Genomic DNA, 22,709 nt, shown 5'->3' with positions numbered 1-22,709 from the left:
CTGATGTTATTGTCCACCCAGGGCTGTACCTCCTCACAGGTAATACAGGCCTGATGTTATTGTCCACCAGGGCTGTACCTCCTCACAGGTAATACTGGTCTGATGTTATTGTCCACCCAGGGCTGTACCTCCTCACAGGTAATACTGGCCTGATGTTATTGTCCACCCAGGGCTGTACCTCCTCACAGGTAATACTGGTCTGATGTTATTGTCCACCAAGGGCTGTACCTCCTCAAAGGTAATACCGGCCTGATGTTATTGTCCTGTGCCTCCTCACAGGTAGTACTGGCCTGCTTTGGCCACAGACAGTGGCAGATCGTCAGACTTTCATCTATTACTGTTGTGTCAACTGTATCAACAATGATACCGAGGGATTTGACGTTGGGAAGTCAGTCAGCCCTGGGTGCATAAACAACTTTACTAGGGGTTTCTTCCTCAGCCAAAAGGAGCATATTTTACTATAGGCTATCAATGTATACAGAGATGGGCAAAAGATGCATGCAAATCTATCTTGTTACAAGTACAAGATATTCTAAAAAACAAGGTATCAAACTAAAATACAAAATACTTTTGCAAAGTATTGTATGTAGATAAAATACAAGTATTTTGTATTTTCATCCTTTTCAAAATTCTAAATATATTTGCCAGTTCATGCCTTCACTTCAACAACATTCTCAGTAATGGTAACAAAAAACAGTTTAGTTGCTATGACTGTGATATGTGGTTGTTCATCTACCTTTGTTAAATGCACTGACTGTAAGTCTTCTAAATGACCAAAATGTAAATGTAAAAATGATCAATTACAAAGCACACTGGGTATTATTATTGGCCTTGTTTTGGGTGCGGAGCTCATTAGAATAATACCCAGTGTTCATTTACATTTTTGTCATTTAGCAGACACTCTTACCACACCATAGTGCCATCAGACTTCTGATCCCATTGCAGTGTGAAAGGGGGCGACAAAATTGTGAACCGCTATAAAAAAATAAATATATGCATGTATATATAGAAAAATTGTATAGAAAAGTATTTTGTGTATATAAATTAAAGGTCTGTATGTATCTTGTTACAAAATACATTGGATTGTAGTTCGGGACAGTGTAAAAAAAACATACTCAAGAGTAGTTAAATACGTATTTAAAATACATGTTACAGAAATACTGCCTATGTCTGAATGTATAGTATGTTTGTTACAATCATTTTGGGGAAATTAAACTACAAAACCATATCCCCGAGAAACTACATTTCCGCACACAAAGCTGAATGACTTCCGGAATGTGACATACACAGGAAGAAGCCAACTCGGCTAGTTGTCAAATTAGCAAAGCTGACTAGCCAGCTAATGTATTGGTGGGAGACCAGTGTCCGTGGTTTTCTGAATAGAGAGCAAATTTGGGTTTTATCATGGTGTTTCCACTGTAGGAAACACTTCAAACGACACCCAAGGAATTTTCCCCCGCACGTTCCTCTTGTTCGAGCGCATAAACAAGGTAACGTTAGGTTACAAAATATTTGAGCTAGCTAGCTTGTCGGTCAGCTAACAAGACACCTTGCTAGCTACCCAGCTAAATGTAGCCATTATCCTCTACTAACTTTTGAGCTGACATAGTTAGCGAAGTGTTGTCCAGTTATGCTTATATTTCATTTACTTATTTTGCCTGGAATCGTAGCTAAGTAGGACGCTACGTCAGCTAGCGAACTCCCTCAGAACTAGAAAGCTAGCTAGCTAGGTTAGCTAACTTTCTTGTTTTGACAACCAGTCAAGTCTAAAGTCTATCTAACGCTAGCTAAAGGGGGAAGGAATTGGCTAATAATGCATCTTGTTTAGCTGAATTTACTGTGGAACGTCAACCAAACAGTCAGTTTGCTAGCAGTGTTAGCTAGCTTGATAACATAGCACCTTACTGGGGCTGCTGTTTAGGTTGTTTAGGCATTTAACTTAGCTAGCTAGTTAACGTCAAACAACTAACTAGTTAGCATCATAAAGCATGTTCTCTTCATAGAGCACAGCAGTTCTGTCCATATTTTAAAGCTCTGGTTTTGTCCTCACCGATGACAGTTGCTACTGCCACCAGGGGCAGAGTAGAGAGGTTTCAGAAGTTTGTTTGCCTGTCGAGCTATCATTCCCTGTCCCTCTCCATCCACCTGTGCCTCCCAAATGCCCCCCTATTCCCTTTATAGTGCACTACTTTTGACCAGGCCCATAGAGCACAGGTCGAAAGTAGTGAATTATAAAGGTATTAGGGTGCCATTTGGGATGAACCCTCATATCCAGGACCAAGGACAGTCCACCTGGCAGTGTATTAACCAGCTGACTAACCATTTTAAAAGGACCAAGGACAGTTGACCTGGCAGTTTATTAACCAGCTGACTAACCATTTTAAAAGTTGTGTATAAATATATAAACAAAATATGTCAGATAATGTTATAGAAGATTGATCAGTGTGATTGGTGTGTGTGATCTGTGATTGGTGGGTTGTAGGAGTTAATAACTGTATCTCTCCTGGCATTGGTCGTTTTCTAGGTGTGAATGACCGACGTGGTGTCCCCCACTGCGCTCAGCGAAGTCCAGCTCCGCCTCCTCTGCCACGATGACATAGACAGCGTCAAGCTGCTGTGTGGGGATTGGTTCCCCATCGAGTGAGTACTGCGCCACGCGGCCAATAGAAACACAGGATCGTATCGTGTTCACTAGAGAGAGAGCTGAGGGAAACTGTAGTGGTACTTTAACTTGTCTAATAAGAACAGATTTTCGCTTTCCGTTTCAAAACGCTTTGCTCTGTTGAGCCCCACTGAACACAACCCAGGGCACCTGTCCTCACCTGTACCCTGTCACCTTAATGCAGTTGAAGTCTACATCACCTGTCCTCACCTGTCCCCTGTCACCTTAATACAGCTGAAGTCTACATAACCTGTCCTCACCTGTACCCTGTCACCTTAATACAGCTGAAGTCTACATCACCTGTCCTCACCTATCCCCTGTCACCTTAATACAGCTGAAAGTCTACTCATTCTATCTGCCACCTGTACCTACCTTAAGGCTTATTAGACCTATAAGCCATTTAGCGAACGCTTTTGTCCCAAGTGACTTAGACATGCATTTTCCATATGAGTGGCCCCAGCAGGAATCTAACCTCTGAGCCTCACCTGTCCCCCAACAGGTACCCAGACTCATGGTATAATGACATCACATCCAACAAGAAGTTCTTCTCCCTCGCCGCCATCTTCAAGGGAGGCATCGTGGGAATGATCGTAGCTGAGATCAAGGGCCGGACCAAAGTACACAGAGAGGTACGGTTGCTGGGGTAGAGATGATCCTGACTGACTGACAGTACACAGAGTGGTACGGGTGCTGGGGTAGAGATGGTCCTGACTGACTGACTAACAGTACACAGAGTGGTACGGGTGCTGGGGTAGAGATGGTCCTGACTGACTGACTGTACACAGAGAGGTACTGGTTCTGGGGTAGAGATGGTCCTGACTGACTGACTGACTGACTGTACACAGAGTGGTGCGGGTGCTGGGGTAGAGATGGTCCTGACTGACTGACTGACAGTACACAGAGTGTTACGGCTGCTGGGGTAGAGATGGTCCTGACTGACTGACTGACTGACTGACTGACAGTACACAGAGTGGTACGGGTGCTGGGGTAGAGATGGTCCTGACTGACTGACTGACTGTACACAGAGAGGTCCGGGTGCTGGGGTAGAGATGGTCCTGACTGACTGACAGTACACAGAGAGGTACGGGTGCTGGGGTAGAGATGGTCCTGACTGACTGACTGTACACAGAGTGGTTCGGGTGCTGGGGTAGAGATGGTCCTGACTGACTGACAGTACACAGAGAGGTACGGGTGCTGGGGTAGAGATGGTCCTGACTGACTGACTGACAGTACACAGAGAGGTACTGGTTCTGGAGTAGAGATGGTCCTGACTTACTGACTGTACACAGAGAGGTACTGGTTCTGGGGTAGAGATGGTCCTGACTGACTGACTGACTGACAGTACACAGAGAGGTACTGGTTCTGGGGTAGAGATGGTCCTGACTGACTGACTGACTGACAGTACACAGAGAGGTACTGGTGCTGGGTTAGATATGGTCCTGACTGACTGACAGTACACAAAGTGGTACTGGTGCTGGGGTAGAGATGGTCCTGACTGACTGACAGTACACAGAGAGGTACTGGTGCTGGGTTAGATATGGTCCTGACTGACTGACAGTACACAGAGTGGTACTGGTGCTGGGGTAGAGATGGTCCTGACTGACTGACAGTACACAGAGAGGTACTGGTGCTGGGTTAGATATGGTCCTGACTGACTGACAGTACACAGAGTGGTACTGGTGCTGGGGTAGAGATGGTCCTGACTGACTGACTGACAGGACGATTGAACATGTTTTCAGGAGAAATGTCCGTTATAGACTGTGAATGTACCCCATATTGAACCTATTGTTGGAAGCTGAATGTTTTGACAGACAGTAGTTGTTAGGGGGTCATATTAAAGTCAGGGTTTTTGGTCAATCCCTTTTAAATTTCAGTCAATTCAGGAACAACACAGCAATTCCAATAGTTTTGAATTAGGATCATTTGGAATTGGAAGTTGTATTACTATCTGAATTGACAGGAATATAAATGGGTTTGAGCCCAAACCTGATAATAGTAGTTATGTTTATAGTAGTGTAGTTATCCCTGTCACTCACATTCCTTAGGAACAGTCTGAAATGGAACACACTGACATTCTACATTCTGTTTATAGTCTCCTACTAATTAGACCTGAAGCAGCCGGAGGGGAAGAGGTGGGTGGGACGAGGAGGGGAGAGAAGGAGGGGGGGTCGAGAGGAAGAGGTGGGTGGGACGAGGAGGGTGGCAAGGAGGGGAGGGGAAGAGGTGGGTGGGAAGGAGGAGGGGACGAGGAGGAGGGTGGGGAGAGGAGGGTGGGGGGGTGGAGAGGAGGAGGGCGGTGGAAGGGGACAGGAGGAGGGGGGTGGTGAAGGAGGTGGGGATGGAAGGATGGAGGAGTAAAGGAGAGAGGTCATGGAGGAGGGGGGCATGAGGTGGAGGGGGTGTGGGGGATGGAGGGGTGTTGGAGAGTAATGGAGAGAGGTGGAGGGGGTTAGGGGTGTGGGGGATGGAGGGGTGTTGGAGAGTAATGGAGAGAGGGGGTTGGGGGTGTGGGGGATAGAGGGGTGTTGAAGAGTAATGGAGAGAGGTGGAGGGGTGTGGGGGATGGAGGGGTGTTGAAGAGTAATGGAGAGAGGTGGAGGGGGTTGGGGGTGTGGGGGATGGAGGGGTGTTGAAGAGTAATGGAGAGAGGTGGAGGGGGTTGGGGTGTGGGGGATGGAGGGGTGTTGAAGAGTAATGGAGAGAGGTGGAGGGGGTTGGGGGTGTGGGGGATGGAGGGGTGTTGAAGAGTAATGGAGAGAGGTGGAGGGGGTTGGGGTGTGGGGGATGGAGGGGTGTTGAAGAGTAATGGAGAGAGGTGGAGGGGGTTGGGGTGTGGGGGATGGAGGGGTGTTGAAGAGTAATGGAGAGAGGTGGAGGGGGTGTGGGGGATGGAGGATGGAGGGGTGTTGAAGAGTAATGGAGAGAGGTGGAGGGGGTTGGGGGTGTGGGGGATGGAGGGGTGTTGAAGAGTAATGGAGAGAGGGGGTTGGGGGTGTGGGGGATGGAGGGGTGTTGAAGAGTAATGGAGAGAGGTGGAGGGGGTTGGGGGATGGAGGGGTGTTGGAGAGTAATGGAGGGAGGGGGTTGGGGGTGTGGGGGATGGAGGGGTGTTGAAGAGTAATGGAGGGAGGGGGTTGGGGGTGTGGGGGATGGAGGATGGAGGGGTGTTGAAGAGTAATGGAGAGAGGTGGAGGGGGTTGGGGGTGTGGGGGATGGAGGATGGAGGGGTGTTGGAGAGTAATGGAGAGAGGGGGTTGGGGGTGTGGGGGATGGAGGGGTGTTGAAGGGTAATGGAGAGAGGTGGAGGGGGTTGGGGGTGTGGGGGATGGAGGGGTGTTGAAGAGTAATGGAGAGAGGTGGAGGGGGTTGGGGGTGTGGGGGATGGAGGGGTGTTGAAGAGTAATGGAGAGAGGTGGAGGGGGTTGGGGGTGTGGGGGATGGAGGGGTGTTGAAGAGTAATGGAGAGAGGTGGAGGGGGTTGGGGGTGTGGGGGATGGAGGGGTGTTGAAGAGTAATGGAGAGAGGTGGAGGGGGTTGGGGGTGTGGGGGATGGAGGGGTGTTGAAGAGTAATGGAGAGAGGTGGAGGGGGTTGGGGGTGTGGGGAATGGAGGGGTGTTGAAGAGTAATGGAGAGAGGTGGAGGGGGTTGGGGGTGTGGGGGATGGAGGGGTGTTGAAGAGTAATGGAGAGAGGTGGAGGGGGTTGGGGGTGTGGGGGATGGAGGGGTGTTGAAGGGTAATGGAGAGAGGTGGAGGGGGTTGGGGGTGTGGGGGATGGAGGGGTGTTGAAGAGTAATGGAGAGAGGTGGAGGGGGTGTGGGGAATGGAGGGGTGTTGAAGAGTAATGGAGAGAGGGGGTTGGGGGTGTGGGGGATGGAGGGGTGTTGAAGGGTAATGGAGAGAGGTGGAGGGGGTTGGGGGTGTGGGGGATGGAGGGGTGTTGAAGAGTAATGGAGAGAGGTGGAGGGGGTTGGGGGTGTGGGGGATGGAGGGGTGTTGAAGAGTAATGGAGAGAGGTGGAGGGGGTGTGGGGAATGGAGGGGTGTTGAAGAGTAATGGAGAGAGGTGGAGGGGGTTGCTTAACTCGGTATACCGAAACTTCTGTACTTTTTCGATAATAGAACATGAAAAACGTCTTGGTACTAGAATGTTTGTTTCTTTTGATAGTACTTCTGTCAAATGTGTCTCACGGATGAAAGGGAATAAGGGATACCTAGTCAGGTGTACAACTGAATGTGTCTTCCTCATTTAACCCAACCCCTCTGAATCATTGGGTATGTTGTGGTGGTCTGCTTGGAGGGAAAGGGAATGAGGGGTACCTAGTCAGGTGTACAATTGAATGCCTTCAACTGAAATGTGTCTTCCTCATTTAACCCTCTGAATCAGAGAGGTGCAGAGTCTGTCTATCAGAGCAGCTGATGTTCCCCTTACAGCTCTAGTGCACTGTGCCTGCTCCACTCATGGGCTCCCGAGTGGCGCAGCGGTTCGAATCCAGGCTGTATCACAACCAACCGTGATTGGGAGTCCCATAGGGAGGCGCACAATTGGCCCAGCGTCGGTCGGGTTTGGCCGGTGTAGGCCGTCCTTGAAAATAAGAATTTGTTCTTAACTGACATTATTATGGTTAATTTAAAATGTTATAACAAAAAATCATGTTAGCTCTCCACTTAGCCTGCACTGGGAGTCTGGGCAGCATCATGTTAGCTCTCCACTCAGCCTGTACTGGGAGTCTGGACTGCATCATGTTAGATCTCCACTTAGCCTGTACTGGGAGTCTGGACTGCATCATGTTAGAACTCCACTTAGCCTGTACTGGGAGTCTGGACTGCATCATGTTAGATCTCCACTCAGCCTGTACTGGGAGTCTGGGCTGCATCATGTTAGCTCTCCACTCAGCCTGTACTGGGAGTCTGGACTGCATCATGTTAGCTCTCCACTCAGCCTGTACTGGGAGTCTGGACTGCATCATGTTAGCTCTCCACTCAGCCTGTACTCCACTTAGCCCACTCATGCTGCACAGAAGTTAACATACTTGAATAATGCGACACGGCGTGTAGAAATGTTGAAACTGTTCATTACTGTTCGCTAAACAATGTCCCTACATCCTAGACTCTAGATTTCCTGGTGTTAGTCAGTGTTATAAGTATTAATAGCTGTGTATAACCTCTCCTCTCTGCAGGATGGAGACATCCTAGCCTCTAGATTTCCTGTGGACACCCAGGTGGCTTACATACTGAGTCTGGGGGTGGTGAAGGAGTTCAGGAAACATGGAATAGGTAGGTACACTTAGGGCTGTTGCGGTGACCGTTTTACTGCCACACTGGCGGTCACGAGTCATGAAGGCAGTCAAATTCCACATGACCGTGTAGTCACGGTAATTAGGCTTCGCCAAGCTCAGATGCTGCTGATGGTCATTCGTAGCCTACTAAACTTGCTAACTGCCTGGTACTCAGCTCTCTATTGTCCCTCTAATCACTCTGACATCAATGCAAATGTGTTCGCAAATCTAATCCAACACTCCATGAGTGCCCATGAGCTCATGTTGCGCATAATTTCTATAGACTATGCAATTGCGGGAGAAAAAACAGAGTGATGGCCTCTAATAAAAAGAGGAGGATCCCATCAGCTTTCCATAGGCTAGTGCTTTTGCTGTTCGTTAGGCCTACTCATCTAGTTGGCTGATAAAGTAAATGTGGACAGTTCTTCCAATATCTTCAATATGCACCTCGGAATTGGACAGCGCAGGTGCATCCCCGATGTGTCTGTCTTCACTTGTAGCCTGTGAGAAAGACCCGATCTCGTGACAGAGAGCCATGTGAGTGAGAGACACTTCAGATTGCGCAGCACACTCCGGGAGAAGGTCACAACGCAGCACTCCGAGCCACAAAAGGCACAGATTTTTTTTTTTTGGGGGGGGGTGCATTATGGCCGCAAAGGGGACGCAGCCGTGAAATACGAGGCATTATAGAGTGCTTGTCAAATTGTGAATGAGAGACTGTTGGAGTGTACAGCCTGCGCAAAAAACTAAGCAGAGCTCATGCCTTTTTAAGCATCATTAGTCTCATCATGCAGCCTTACAATGTATTAAAAATCCAAACATATAGCCCAACGTTTGTAGAACAACTAAAGTTACATTAATAACTCTAAATGAAGCATATAGGAAGACCTGTTTCTTTGCTAACTGCTCAACACAGAATAGCCACATGTGCGCACTCCTACAAATCGTTTGGAGAAAATATTTATATTTTATTCAGCTTTGTTCAACTGTTTTATTCATATTATAAAATAATATAAAATAATGCCAGTGAATTCTAAGCATGTCTTGTCTGCTAAATGAACTAGTGTAGCCCACAGTCATATGGCGTAGCCAGATCAGGGCCTAACATAAGGACAACTCAGAGTATGCTATTCTGTTCTTCTGAAATAGATTACATTTTCTTCATATGATGCTTCTTTAGACCTGTCTAAAATAAATAGTTCATTTATTGTGAAGGTGTAGGCTATATTACATGGATTTGACTTTTTAAAATGGCTTGTAGGCTATGTGTGGCTACCAGGAGAGGCTAAATGTGTTTATGTTAATTACCCTGTCACTTACCGTGAGACAGACAGTTATTTGCATGACAATCATCGGCTGACAATTTTGTGACCGCCACAGCCCTAGGTACACTCACAGTCACTCACTGTCCTGCTACTCTTCTCTTCTCCCCCTCCCAGGCTCCTTGCTGCTGGACAGTCTTAAGGAACACATCTCCACCACGGCCCAGGACCACTGCAAGGCCATCTACCTCCACGTGCTGACAACCAACACCACGGCTATACACTTCTACCACAACAGGTAGGTAGGTAGGTAGGTAGGTAAGGACCAGCAATACTTATACCACAACAGGTAGGTAGGTAGGGACCAAGTGTGGAAAAAAGTCATTGATTTTATTGTGTTTTCCTGAGGAAAAATGTACTTTATGACTGATATGTGGTTGTCTGACCTAGCTGACTTGTGATGAATGCATTGTAAGCTGCTCTGGAGAGTGTCTGCTAAATCACTCAAATCTAAAACTGTTTTATTAAATGTAGCTACTGGGGATATATGCATTATTAGATGTAGCTACTGGGGATATATGTATTATTACATGTAGCTACTGGGGATATATGTATTATAAGATGTAGCTACTGGGGATATATGTATTATTAGATGTAGCTACTGGGGATATATGTATTATTAGATGTAGCTACTGGGGATATATGTAGTATTAGATGTAGCTACTGGGGATATATGTAGTATTAGATGTAGCTACTGGGGATATATGTAGTATTAGATGTAGCTACTGGGAATATATGTATTATTAGATGTAGCTACTGGGGATATATGTATTATTAGATGTAGCTACTGGGGATATATGTATTATTAGATGTAGCTACTGGGGATATATGTAGTATTAGATGGAGCTACTGGGGATATATGTATTATTACATGTAGCTACTGGGGATATATGTATTATTACATGTAGCTACTGGGGATATATGTATTATTAGATGTAGCTACTGGGGATATATGTAGTATTAGATGGAGCTACTGGGGATATATGTATTATTAAATGTAGCTACTGGGGATATATGTATTATTAGATGTAGCTACTGGGGATATATGTATTATTAAATGTAGCTACTGGGGATATATGTATTATTAAATGTAGCTACTGGGGATATATGTATTATTAAATGTAGCTACTGGGGATATATGTATTATTAGATGTAGCTACTGGGGATATATGTATTATTAGATGTAGCTACTGGGGATATATGTATTATTAGATGGAGCTACTGGGGATATATGTGTATTAGATGTAGCTACTGGGGATATATGTAGTATTAGATGGAGCTACTGGGGATATATGTAGTATTAAATGTAGCTACTGGGGATATATGTATTATTAGATGTAGCTACTGGGGATATATGTATTATTAAATGTAGCTACTGGGGATATATGTATTATTAAATGTAGCTACTGGGGATATATGTATTATTAAATGTAGCTACTGGGGATATATGTATTATTAGATGTAGCTACTGGGGATATATGTATTATTAAATGTAGCTACTGGGGATATATGTATTATTAGATGTAGCTACTGGGGATATATGTATTATTAGATGTAGCTACTGGGGATATATGTATTATTAAATGTAGCTACTGGGGATATATGTATTATTAAATGTAGCTACTGGGGATATATGTATTATTAAATGTAGCTACTGGGGATATATGTATTATTAAATGTAGCTACTGGGGATATATGTATTATTAAATGTAGCTACTGGGGATATATTTATTATTAAATGTAGCTACTGGGGATATATTTATTATTAAATGTAGCTACTGGGGATATATGTATTATTAAATGTAGCTACTGGGGATATATGTATTATTAAATGTAGCTACTGGGGATATATGTATTATTAAATGTAGCTACTGGGGATATATGTATTATTAAATGTAGCTACTGGGGATATATGTATTATTAAATGTAGCTACTGGGAATATATGTATTATTAGATGTAGCTACTGGGGATATATGTATTATTAGATGTAGCTACTGGGGATATATGTATTATTAAATGTAGCTACTGGGGATATATGTATTATTAGATGTAGCTACTGGGGATATATGTATTATTAAATGTAGCTACTGGGGATATATGTATTATTAAATGTAGCTACTGGGTGTATATATGTATTATTAGATGTAGCTACTGGGTGTATATATGTATTATTAGATGGTCATCTAAATGAATCCCAACAGAGACTTCACGCAGCATCACTACCTACCTTACTACTACTCCATACGAGGGGTGCTGAAAGACGGCTTCACATACGTTCTGTACATCAACGGAGGGCATCCGCCCTGGACGCTCTTATATCCTTTACTACAAGGGGATTGGTGGGGGGGACTCTTATATCCTTTACTACAAGGGGATTGGTGGGGGGGTACAAGTGTGGGTGATGTTGTTGGTTTGGGGTGTACAAGGGGATTGGTGGGGGGGTACAAGTGTGGGTGATGTTGTTGGTTTGGGGGGTACAAGGGGATTGGTGGGGGGGTACAAGTGTGGGTGATGTTGTTGGTTTGGGGGGTACAAGGGGATTGGTGGGGGGGTACTAGTGTGTGTGATGTTGTTGGTTTTGGGGGTACAAGTGTGTGTGTGATGTTGTTGGTTTGGGGGGTACAAGGGCGGATGTGGGGGTAGGAGTTTGAATGTGTGTGTGTGTCCATGTGTATCTCCTGAACCAACTTAGATGTGTCACAGCAAAGGTGTGTGAAGACCTTTGCAGTCAATATTTCTTTGTTTTTATTTGTAATTTATTTCAGGAATGATTTTATTTCACTTTTAAAATGTGGCATAGGTTGTGTAGATCAGTGGTCAAAACATCCCTATGTAGAAATGGAAGACAGCAAAACGTGAAGACTGTGCACGGTTATGTAGACTTCCCCCTAGGCACACTTCTGGACTTCAAGCAGGAAGTGGAGAATTGAATTGGAATTGCAGCCATCTTTAAAAGTCTAATTGTAAAAGAAAATCATTCTTGGAATTGGAGTTGAACAAGAGCCCTCCTTGGCTGTGTTTTCTAGTGACAGAGACATGGCTGTTGTATTCAGTTCTTATCCGTTCTGCAGCCTTCACAAAGTCAGTGCCTAATTGAATATATTATCCTTAAAATGTAACCCGTTATATCAATACATTACATATCATAAAATCAACGTTTATTTGTCACGTGAAGCCGAATACAACCGGTGTAGACCTTACTGTGAAATGCTTACTTACAGGCCCTTAACCAACCGGTGTAGACCTTACTGTGAAATGCTTACTTACAGGCCCTTAACCAACCGGTGTAGACCTTACTGTGAAAAGCTTACTTACAGGCCCTTAACCAACCGGGGTAGACCTTACTGTGAAATGCTTACTTACAGGCCCTTAACCAACCGGTGTAGACCTTACTGTGAAATGCTTACTTACAGGCCCTTAACCAACCGTTGTAGACCTTACTGTGAAATGCTTACTTACAGGCCCTTAACCAACCGGTGTAGACCTTACTGTGAAATGCTTACTTACAAGCCCTTAACCAACCGGTGTAGACCTTACTGTGAAATGCTTACTTACAGGCCCTTAACCAACCGGTGTAGACTTTACTGTGAAATGCTTACTTATACAAGCCCTTAACCAACCGGTGTAGACTTTACTGTGAAATGCTTACTTACAGGCCCTTAACCAACCGGTGTAGACCTTACTGTGAAATGCTTACTTACAGGCCCTTAACCAACCGGTGTAGACCTTACTGTGAAATGCTTACTTACAGGCCCTTAACCAACCGGTGTAGACCTTACTGTGAAATGGTTACTTACAGGCCCTTAACCAACCGGTGTAGACCTTACTGTGAAATGCTTACTTACAGGCCCTTAACCAACCGGTGTAGACCTTACTGTGAAATGCTTACTTACAGGCCCTTAACCAACCGGTGTAGACCTTACTGTGAAATGCTTACTTACAGGCCCTTAACCAACCGGTGTAGACCTTACTGTGAAATGCTTACTCACAGGCCCTTAACCAACCGGTGTAGACCTTACTGTGAAATGCTTACTTACAGGCCCTTAACCAACCGGTGTAGACCTTACTGTGAAATTCTTACTCACAGGCCCTTAACCAACCGGTGTAGACTTTACTATGAAATGCTTACTTACAGGCCCTTAACCAACCGGTGTAGACCTTACTGTGAAATGCTTACTTACAGGCCCTTGACCAACTGGTGTAGACCTTACTGTGAAATGCTTACTTACAGGCCCTTAACCAACCGGTGTAGACCTTACTGTGAAATGCTTACTTACAGGCCCTTAACCAACCGGTGTAGACCTTACTGTGAAATGCTTACTTACAGGCCCTTAACCAACCGGTGTAGACCTTACTGTGAAATGCTTACTTACAGGCCCTTAACCAACCGGTGTAGACTTTACTGTGAAATGCTTACTTATACAAGCCCTTAACCAACCGGTGTAGACTTTACTGTGAAATGCTTACTTACAGGCCCTTAACCAACCGGTGTAGACCTTACTGTGAAATGCTTACTTACAGGCCCTTAACCAACCGGTGTAGACCTTACTGTGAAATGCTTACTTACAGGCCCTTAACCAACCGGTGTAGACCTTACTGTGAAATGCTTACCTACAGGCCCTTAACCAACCGGTGTAGACTTTACTGTGAAATGCTTACTTACAGGCCCTTAACCAACCGGTGTAGACCTTACTGTGAAATGCTTACTTACAGGCCCTTAACCAACCGGTGTAGACCTTACTGTGAAATACTTACTTACAGGCCCTTAACCAACCGGTGTAGACCTTACTGTGAAATGCTTACTTACAAGCCCTTGACCAACCGGTGTAGACCTTACTGTGAAATGCTTACTTACAGGCCCTTAACCAACCGGTGTAGACCTTACTGTGAAATGCTTACTTACAAGCCCTTGACCAACCGGTGTAGACCTTACTGTGAAATGCTTACTTACAGGCCCTTAACCAACCGGTGTAGACCTTACTGTGAAATGCTTACTTACAGGCCCTTAACCAACCGGTGTAGACCTTACTGTGAAATGCTTACTTACAGGCCCTTAACCAACCGGTGTAGACCTTACTGTGAAATGCTTACCTACAGGCCCTTAACCAACCGGTGTAGACTTTACTGTGAAATGCTTACTTACAGGCCCTTAACCAACCGGTGTAGACCTTACTGTGAAATGCTTACTTACAGGCCCTTAACCAACCGGTGTAGACCTTACTGTGAAATACTTACTTACAGGCCCTTAACCAACCGGTGTAGACCTTACTGTGAAATGCTTACTTACAAGCCCTTGACCAACCGGTGTAGACCTTACTGTGAAATGCTTACTTACAGGCCCTTAACCAACCGGTGTAGACCTTACTGTGAAATGCTTACTTACAAGCCCTTGACCAACCGGTGTAGACCTTACTGTGAAATGCTTACTTACAGGCCCTTAACCAACCGGTGTAGACCTTACTGTGAAATGCTTACTTACAGGCCATAACCAACAGTGCAGTTTTTAAATAAATAATAGGTATTCGGTAAACAATAGATAAGTAAAGAAATACGAAATAAAAATAAAACAGTAAAATGACAGTGAAAATAACAGTAGCGAGGCTTTATACAGGTGTTACGGTACAGAGTCAATGTGGAGGCTATATACAGGGGGTACTGGTACAGAGTCAACGTGGAGACTATATACAGGGGGTACCGGTACAGAGTCAATGTGGAGGCTATATACAGGGGGTACCGGTACAGAGTCAATGTGGAGGCTGTATACAGGGGGGTACCGGTACAGAGTCAATGTGGAGGCTATATACAGGGGGTACCGGTACAGAGTCAATGTGGAGGCTATATACAGGGGGTACCGGTACAGAGTCAATGTGGAGGCTATATACAGGGGGTACCGGTACAGAGTCAATGTGGAGGCTGTATACAGGGGGGTACCGGTACAGAGTCAATGTGGAGGCTATATACAGGGGGTACCGGTACAGAGTCAATGTGGAGGCTATATACAGGGGGTACCGGTACAGAGTCAATGTGGAGGCTGTATACAGGGGGTACCGGTACAGAGTCAATGTGGAGGCTATATACAGGGGGTACCGGTACAGAGTCAATGTGGAGGCTGTATACAGGGGGTACCGGTACAGAGTCAATGTGGAGGCTATATACAGGGGGTACCGGTACAGAGTCAATGTGGAGGCTATATACAGGGGGTACCGGTACAGAGTCAATGTGGAGGCTGTATACAGGGGGGTACCGGTACAGAGTCAATGTGGAGGCTATATACAGGGGGTACCGGTACAGAGTCAATGTGGAGGCTATATACAGGGGGTACCGGTACAGAGTCAATGTGGAGGCTGTATACAGGGGGTACCGGTACAGAGTCAATGTGGAGGCTATATACAGGGGGTACCGGTACAGAGTCAATGTGGAGGCTGTATACAGGGGGTACCGGTACAGAGTCAATGCCCAGTTAGTCGGGCTAATTGAGGTAATATGTACATGAGTGTATAGTTAAAGTGACTGTGCATAGATGATCAACAGAGAGTAGCAGCAGTGTAAAAGAGGGGGTTGGAGGGTGGGGGGTGGCGGGACACAATGCATATAGTCCGGGCACCAGTTAGTTGGGCTAATTGAGGTAATATGTAGGTGAATGTATAGTTAGTGACTATGCATAGATGACAAACAATTTTTTTTAAATTTTTGTTAGCTTTTCCTAGCCACTGTGCTTCTACACCTGCATTGCTTGCTGTTTGGGGTTTTACGCTGGGTTTCTGTACAGCACTTTGAGATATCAGCTGATGTAAGAAGGGCTATATAAATACATTTGATTTGATTTGATTTGAAAGGCCGAAACCTAGAGAGGAACCAGGCTCTGAGGGGTGGCCAGTCCTCTTCTGGCTGTGTGGGTAGAGATTATAACCTAGAGAGGAACCAGGCTCTGAGGGGTGGCCAGTCCTCTTCTGGCTGTGTGGGTAGAGATTTTAACAGAACATGGCCAAGAGGTTGAAACGTTCCTAGATGACCAGCAGGGTTTAATAATAATAATAATAATTATAATAATACAGTAGCCAATACAGATTGAAGTATTGAGCATTTCCAGAATGATTTCATGCTGTTCATATTAAAGAGCTTCAACAGCTATGATATTCACTCATTGGATTGGTTATATTTAGGATCATGTTTTACATCTTTGATTTGTATGTTTTAATATGAAAGCATTCAGGGAACATTTAGAGGATTACATTTAGGACTATTCCCTCTTAGTTCGTGAAGAGTTTGAGTTAGTCTGGAATTGGAGATCAGTTGAATTAAATATAAATTGAAGAACTGTGTTATAGAATATTACATTGATGGAATTGAATTGAATTTGTGTAATTGACCCCAACCTCCATAAATCCTATAGTCCTTGACGGTCCTCTTGCACTGACTACATCCAACACATTGGCTCGGCCCTGGCCAGCCTCAGTCCCTGCTCAATCCCCCAGAGACTCTACAGACAGGCCCAGTCTCTGCTCCGCAGCCTGATGCCCTGGTCTGGCATCGCATCCAAGACTGGTATCCAGTACAGCAGGACCATGTGACCGGACAGGTGGGTATTTGGGAGAGGCGGGGGTGTACACTATGTGTTGTTGATTGAATTTCATTTAACTCAATACTCTCTCCCCTCTCTCTCTCTTCTCTCCTCTCTTTGTCTCTCTTCTCTCCCCTCTCTGTCCCCTCTCTCTTCTCTCCCCTCTCTGTCCCCTCTCTCTCTCTTCTCTCCCCTCTGTCTCTCTCTCTCTTTTCTCCCCTCTCTGTCTCTCTCTGTCTCCCTCTCAATTTCTCTCCCTACTCTCTCCCTCTCTCTCCCCTCTTTGTTTCTGTCTCTCCCCCCTCTCTGTCTCTCTCCTCTCTGTCTCCCTGTCATCTTCTTTTCTCTCCCCATCTCTGTTTTTCTTCATGGTCTTCCCCTGTGTTCTTCATGACCCTCTGACCTCACCTGACCCACCACCACTCGGAACCCTGGAAAGACTGAGGGCTGAGACCCCCCCCCAAACACCAACCAAGACACCCAGCCACAAAGCCCAGACCCACCAAACCAAGACACCCAGCCCACCAAACCGCCCAGCAAGCTACACACCAAGCGTCTCGTCTCTCCCTAGCTGTCCTATCCTGTCCTACAGCTCATACAGAGACGATGTATTATAGCTGTACATTACATATATCCTCTAATATATAAATACATATATACTGTATATATATATACCCTGTCAGTAGCTGCCCTGTCCTCCACTCTACCGTCTGAGCCAGTGGTGTAGTGGAGGGTCAGGACATCTAGACTCCGTTCACCTTTTCTTTACTGTCGTGGGAAAAGCCATTGAAATATAGGGATTGAGTGTTACCTTATTCACTGGAATAGTGTGGACCGGGTTAAGATTCAGTAGGGTTGGGATCAACTCTTGTTTCTACTGGACCGGGGTGAGATTCAGTAGGGTTGGGATCAACTCTGGTTTCTACTGGACCGGGGTGAGATTCAGTAGGATTGGGGTCAACTCTGGTTTCAACTGGACCGGGGTGAGATTCAGTAGGGTTGGGGTCAACTCTGGTTTCAACTGGACCGGGGTGAGATTCAGTAGGGTTGGGGTCAACTCTGGTTTCAACTGGACCGGGGTGAGATTCAGTAGGGTTGGGGTCAACTCTGGTTTCAACTGGACCGGGGTGAGATTCAGTAGGGTTGGGGTCAACTCTGGTTTCAACTGGACCGGGGTGAGATTCAGTAGTGTTGGGATCAACTCTGGTTTCAACTGGACCGGGGTGAGATTCAGTAGGGTTGGGATCAACTCTGGTTTCAACTGGACCGGGGTGAGATTCAGTAGGGTTAGGGTCAACTCTGGTTTCAACTGGACCGGGGTGAGATTCAGTAGGATTGGGGTCAACTCTGGTTTCAGTTCAGACAATTTGAAATGCTATTTGTCAATAATCAGAATCCACATAGAAAAATAATTTGTTATTTCAATACAATCATTGAAATCCTGAATCCTGAGTTGAGATCAGCACTCACATTTTCACACACATCTTCCATTGACATCAACGTATGATCTAGACAGAAGTCTACTTTAAGTGTGCACAGAGATCTCAAGGACTAGAATTCCTCCCAGACTTTCAGTCCACTTTGGGTCCGATTCAGACTTGAGATAAGTAGACTTACAGTAAATCATTTTGTTTTTACTGAAGTCCACGTTTAGTCAACTTATCTCAAGTCTGAATTGTGCCCTTCCTGACCTAATGTTGACCTGAAACCCTGCTGTCTGTCTGTCCCCTTCAGGGCTGTCTGTCATTCTGCTGCTCATGTAGACAACCAGACAGGTTTTAATCCTGATGTTTAACATAGCGGACATTAGATTTGTGTGTCTGCCTGTTTGTTTTAACAGATTAAAAAATATAACATGGTAGAAGTTGCTCCCTCTGTGAGATTCCCCCAATACCCCAAATATATATGTGTGTGTGTCGTGTATGTCTAGTCAAATGTAGTGCACTATAAAGGGAGTAGGGCCCGTAGTAGTGCACTATATAGGGAATAGGGCCCATAGTAGTGCACTATATAGGGAATAGGGTGCTTTTTGTGACTTAACCGAGGTGTAGTTAAGTTAGACAGTTTATAGATAATGTTTTAAAGAGGAGCAGTGTGTGTATAGGGTTACAGAATTCCTCTAACTTTTCCCAACACTCCCAAAGTTTTCCAGAGATCCTGGTTGGACGATTCCTGGAACGACGAGCGGATAAGCAGGAAATCCGGGAATCGTCCAACCAGGATTTGTTAAATAGCCTGGAACTTTGAGAGAGTTAAGGGAGTTGTGCAACGCTACTAGGTGTCTAGATAACATCTTTAAACAGGAGGGTGGATTGAGGTAATACTGAATGTAGTGTTGATAGCACCACTCAACTGACCAGTCTGATTTTAGGAAGAAACTAATCACTCTGGAGACAGATCCAGTTAACTGATTGACCAGTCTGATTTTAGGACGAAACTAATCACTCTGGACACAGATCCAGTTAACTGATTGACCAGTCTGATTTTAGGACGAAACTAATCACTCTGGACACAGATCCAGTTAACTGATTGACCAGTCTGAATTTAGAAGAAACGAATCACTCTGGACACAGATCCAGTTAACTGACCAGTCTGATTTTAGGAAGAAACAACTCACTCTGGAGACAGATCCTAAATTGAGATGTATTCTCATTAATAGCAGCATTAGAGCCACATTTTTATAGTGCAGAAGCAATGTGCAAAATGTACTGTAAAACTTGTTATAATCTGGAAGTTGGATTTCATTTAAAACTTTTCTTCAATGTGTGTTTATAAAGAGACGTCTAAGGCATCGCTCAGTTTGCCTCACTAGAGTTCAGTAATCGCCTCTTTTATAACGCGTATTGTTGAAGAAAAGTTTCAAATGAAATCTTACTGCGAGATTATAATGAGGTTTACGGTAATTTTTCAATTTTGCACAATGTTTATTTGCGCTATGAAAATAGGAACCCTTAATCGGGGTCTGGGAACCTTCCCCTGTAGGTGAAATGGAACAGAGTGGGTCTCGTAAAAACTGGCTGAACACCAAATGGCACTCAGTTACCGAATTTGTCCACTACTTTTGACCACAAACCAATGTAGAGCTCTGGTCAACAAGTAATCCACTATATAGGGAATAGGGTGCCATTTGGATTGAGACATTATTGTTCAACTGAAAATATAATTTGATCAGTAGGTGTTTTATTATTATTTTTTTATTGCGCTTGACAGCCTTCATCCAAAACGGGATGTGCACGAAGGTCTCGTTTGTGTCTTAAGAGGCAGCGTGTGTCCCAAATGGACCCCTATTCCCTACGTAGTGCACTACTATAGACCTTAACCACAGAGGGTTAGCCATTCAGGGCTCTGGTTAAAAGTAGTGCACTACTATAGACCTTAACCACAGAGGGTTAGCCATTCAGGGCTCTGGTTGAAAGTGGTGCACTACATAGGGACTGGGGTTCCATTTGGGGTGTAGTTCATCGGGTTGTAGGTAGTGTAAATACAAAATATATAATGTCCTTTTTTTCCACAGCAGAAGAATGGATGCTTTTTTAAACTAATGTCTGTGATTGCATCTTGAGCTGGTTTTCTATTTAATATATATATATTTTTGTGCTTATTTCTTTCCGTTGATTTGTTGTCTTCTATGTGGACAGGGACAGGAAAGATACCTTTTATTTGCTTTGTTAAATAAGTCTTTTCACTACGTTGTCTTGCCTTCAGTTTTTCAATGCGTTTGGTTTTTCAATAAGGGACAACCTTGTATGGTTGTAGCTGATTTGACTAGGACTTCAACTAGATCTTTTTTCTCCGTTGTGAATGAGAATCCACTTTTTCAAGTTCACCTGCGGCCTTGGTTCCAATACACTTTTTACACTGACCAAAATATAACAGTTCAGATGGGGACTACTAGACATGATGACGCAGAATACACATTACATGCATCCAGTAGCACATTCAATGTTTTTATTCTGTGTTACAGAAATGATTCACTTTTCTATCATATAGAGGTTACCCGGGTTGGTGTCAAAATCACTTTTTAAATTCCAGGCAATTGATGTACACTGACATAACAGTTCCAATTGTCTTCAATGCATTTCAATAAAGAACATTTGTAATTCGGTTTACTTAGTGAATTGAAATAGAGCTCCACCCTGATAGCCATATATATATATATTGCTGTGTATACTGATAGGTGTACTACGCTGTACAACCCTTTCCCCAACCAATGGTAAAACTGTTGTGGCACCCTCTGCTGTTTAATGGAAGTAGTGCAGCCTAATGTCCCCCTTCACATCTTCACACACCTGGGGTCGTGTTCATTAGTAGCACACCTTAGCAAAACGCTTTACAACAGAAAACGAGCGTTTCTTATTAGACATGTTTAGGTGGTCTCTCCTCGTTTCAGCCTGTTTGCTTCTGTTTGATTCTTAATGAATATGACCCTGTTCTGTGGTGTATTCATTCTGTTTGATTCCTAATGAATATGACCCTGTTCTGTGGTGTATTCATTCTGTTTGATTCCTAATGAATATGACCCTGTTCTGTGGTGTATTCATTCTGTTTGATTCCTAATAAATATGACCCTGTTCTGTGGTGTATTCATTCTGTTTGATTCCTAATGAATATGACCCTGTTCTGTGGTGTATTCATTCTGTTTGATTCCTAATGAATATGACCCTGTTCTGTGGTGTATTCATTCTGTTTGATTCCTAATGAATATGACCCTGTCCTGTTGTGTATTCATTCTGTTTGATTCCTAATGAATATGACCCTGTTCTGTGGTATATTAATTTGTGCACTCTAGGAAACCGTAGCAAAGTGTTTTGCAACAGAAAATGCTTTGTAATGAAATTGAGTGTTTCCTACTGGATAAGTTCAGGTGGTCCTTTACTGTTTGGTGCCTAATAAATAGGACCATGTCCTGTTTCCTGTATCTGCTTTAGTTTGAATACGACCATGTCCTGTTTCCTGTATCTGGTTTAGTTTGAATACGACCATGTCCTGTTTCCTGCATCTGCTTTAGTTTGAATAAGACCATGTCCTGTTTCCTGTATCTGGTTTAGTTTCTGATTTCCTACATCCAGTACCAGGGCTGTTCCTTACTTGTGTTGATTTCAGAACATGTCTTCACAGCTCCTGTTCCTCTGGTTTATAATCATCACATGTTATCAACAGACATATACACACACACACACACACACACACACACACACACACACACACACACACACACACACACACCCCAATGTTAAACCTTTGTACCAACAGCTCAGATAAAAAATAAATTAATTTACAATGTCACGCAGTGGAGTCCCTTGATTGAGTGTTTTGTTTGTTAGGGCATGTTAGTATTTTGTTTGTTAGGGCATGTTGGAGTGTTTTGTTTGTTAGGGCATGTTGGAGTGTTTTGTTTGTTAGGGCATGTTAGTGTTTTGTTTGTTAGGGCATGTTAGTATTTTGTTTGTTAGGGCATGTTGGAGTGTTTTGTTTGTTAGGGCATGTTGGAGTGTTTTGTTTGTTAGGGCATGTTAGTGTTTTGTTTGTTAGGGCATGTTAGTGTTTTGTTTGTTAGGGCATGTTAGTGTTTTGTTTGTTAGGGCATGTTGGAGTGTTTTGTTTGTTAGGGCATGTTAGTGTTTTGTTTGTTTGTTAGGGCATGTTAGTATTTTGTTTGTTAGGGCATGTTGGAGTGTTTTGTTTGTTAGGGCATGTTGGAGTGTTTTGTTTGTTAGGGCATGTTAGTGTTTTGTTTGTTAGGGCATGTTAGTGTTTTGTTTGTTAGGGCATGTTAGTGTTTTGTTTGTTAGGGCATGTTAGTATTTTGTTTGTTAGGGCATGTTAGTATTTTGTTTGTTAGGGCATGTTGGAGTGTTTTGTTTGTTAGGGCATGTTGGAGTGTTT

At 44.3% G+C, this 22,709-nt stretch overlaps 1 protein-coding gene across 1 annotated transcript; it reads left to right on the top strand.

The window, feature by feature from the left end:
* Positions 1-1,280: 1,280 nt before the first annotated feature.
* LOC129844916 (N-alpha-acetyltransferase 60) lies at positions 1,281-22,109 on the top strand. The gene is made up of 8 exons (XM_055913076.1): positions 1,281-1,490; positions 2,525-2,640; positions 3,162-3,291; positions 7,841-7,937; positions 9,379-9,499; positions 11,464-11,577; positions 16,677-16,841; positions 17,263-22,109. The coding sequence occupies exons 2-7, from the start codon at positions 2,531-2,533 to the stop codon at positions 16,831-16,833; spliced, it is 729 nt and encodes a 242-aa protein (XP_055769051.1). The 5' UTR covers positions 1,281-1,490; positions 2,525-2,530; the 3' UTR covers positions 16,834-16,841; positions 17,263-22,109.
* The last annotated feature ends 600 nt before the right edge of the window (positions 22,110-22,709 follow it).

Source organism: Salvelinus fontinalis, unplaced genomic scaffold, assembly GCF_029448725.1.
Source record: "Salvelinus fontinalis isolate EN_2023a unplaced genomic scaffold, ASM2944872v1 scaffold_0250, whole genome shotgun sequence".
NCBI lineage: Eukaryota > Metazoa > Chordata > Actinopteri > Salmoniformes > Salmonidae > Salvelinus > Salvelinus fontinalis.
This window is presented reverse-complemented; position numbering and strand designations above follow the sequence as displayed.

Excerpts from the sequence above, each read along its gene's own strand:
- LOC129844916 (XM_055913076.1), top strand. The coding sequence starts at position 2,531 with ATGACCGACGTGGTGTCCCCCACTGCGCTCAGCGAAGTCCAGCTCCGC. Across the intron at positions 2,641-3,161 it reads GGGGATTGGTTCCCCATCGA|GTACCCAGACTCATGGTATA; the intron begins GTGAGTACTGCG and ends GTCCCCCAACAG. Across the intron at positions 11,578-16,676 it reads CATCCGCCCTGGACGCTCTT|TGACTACATCCAACACATTG; the intron begins ATATCCTTTACT and ends GTCCTCTTGCAC.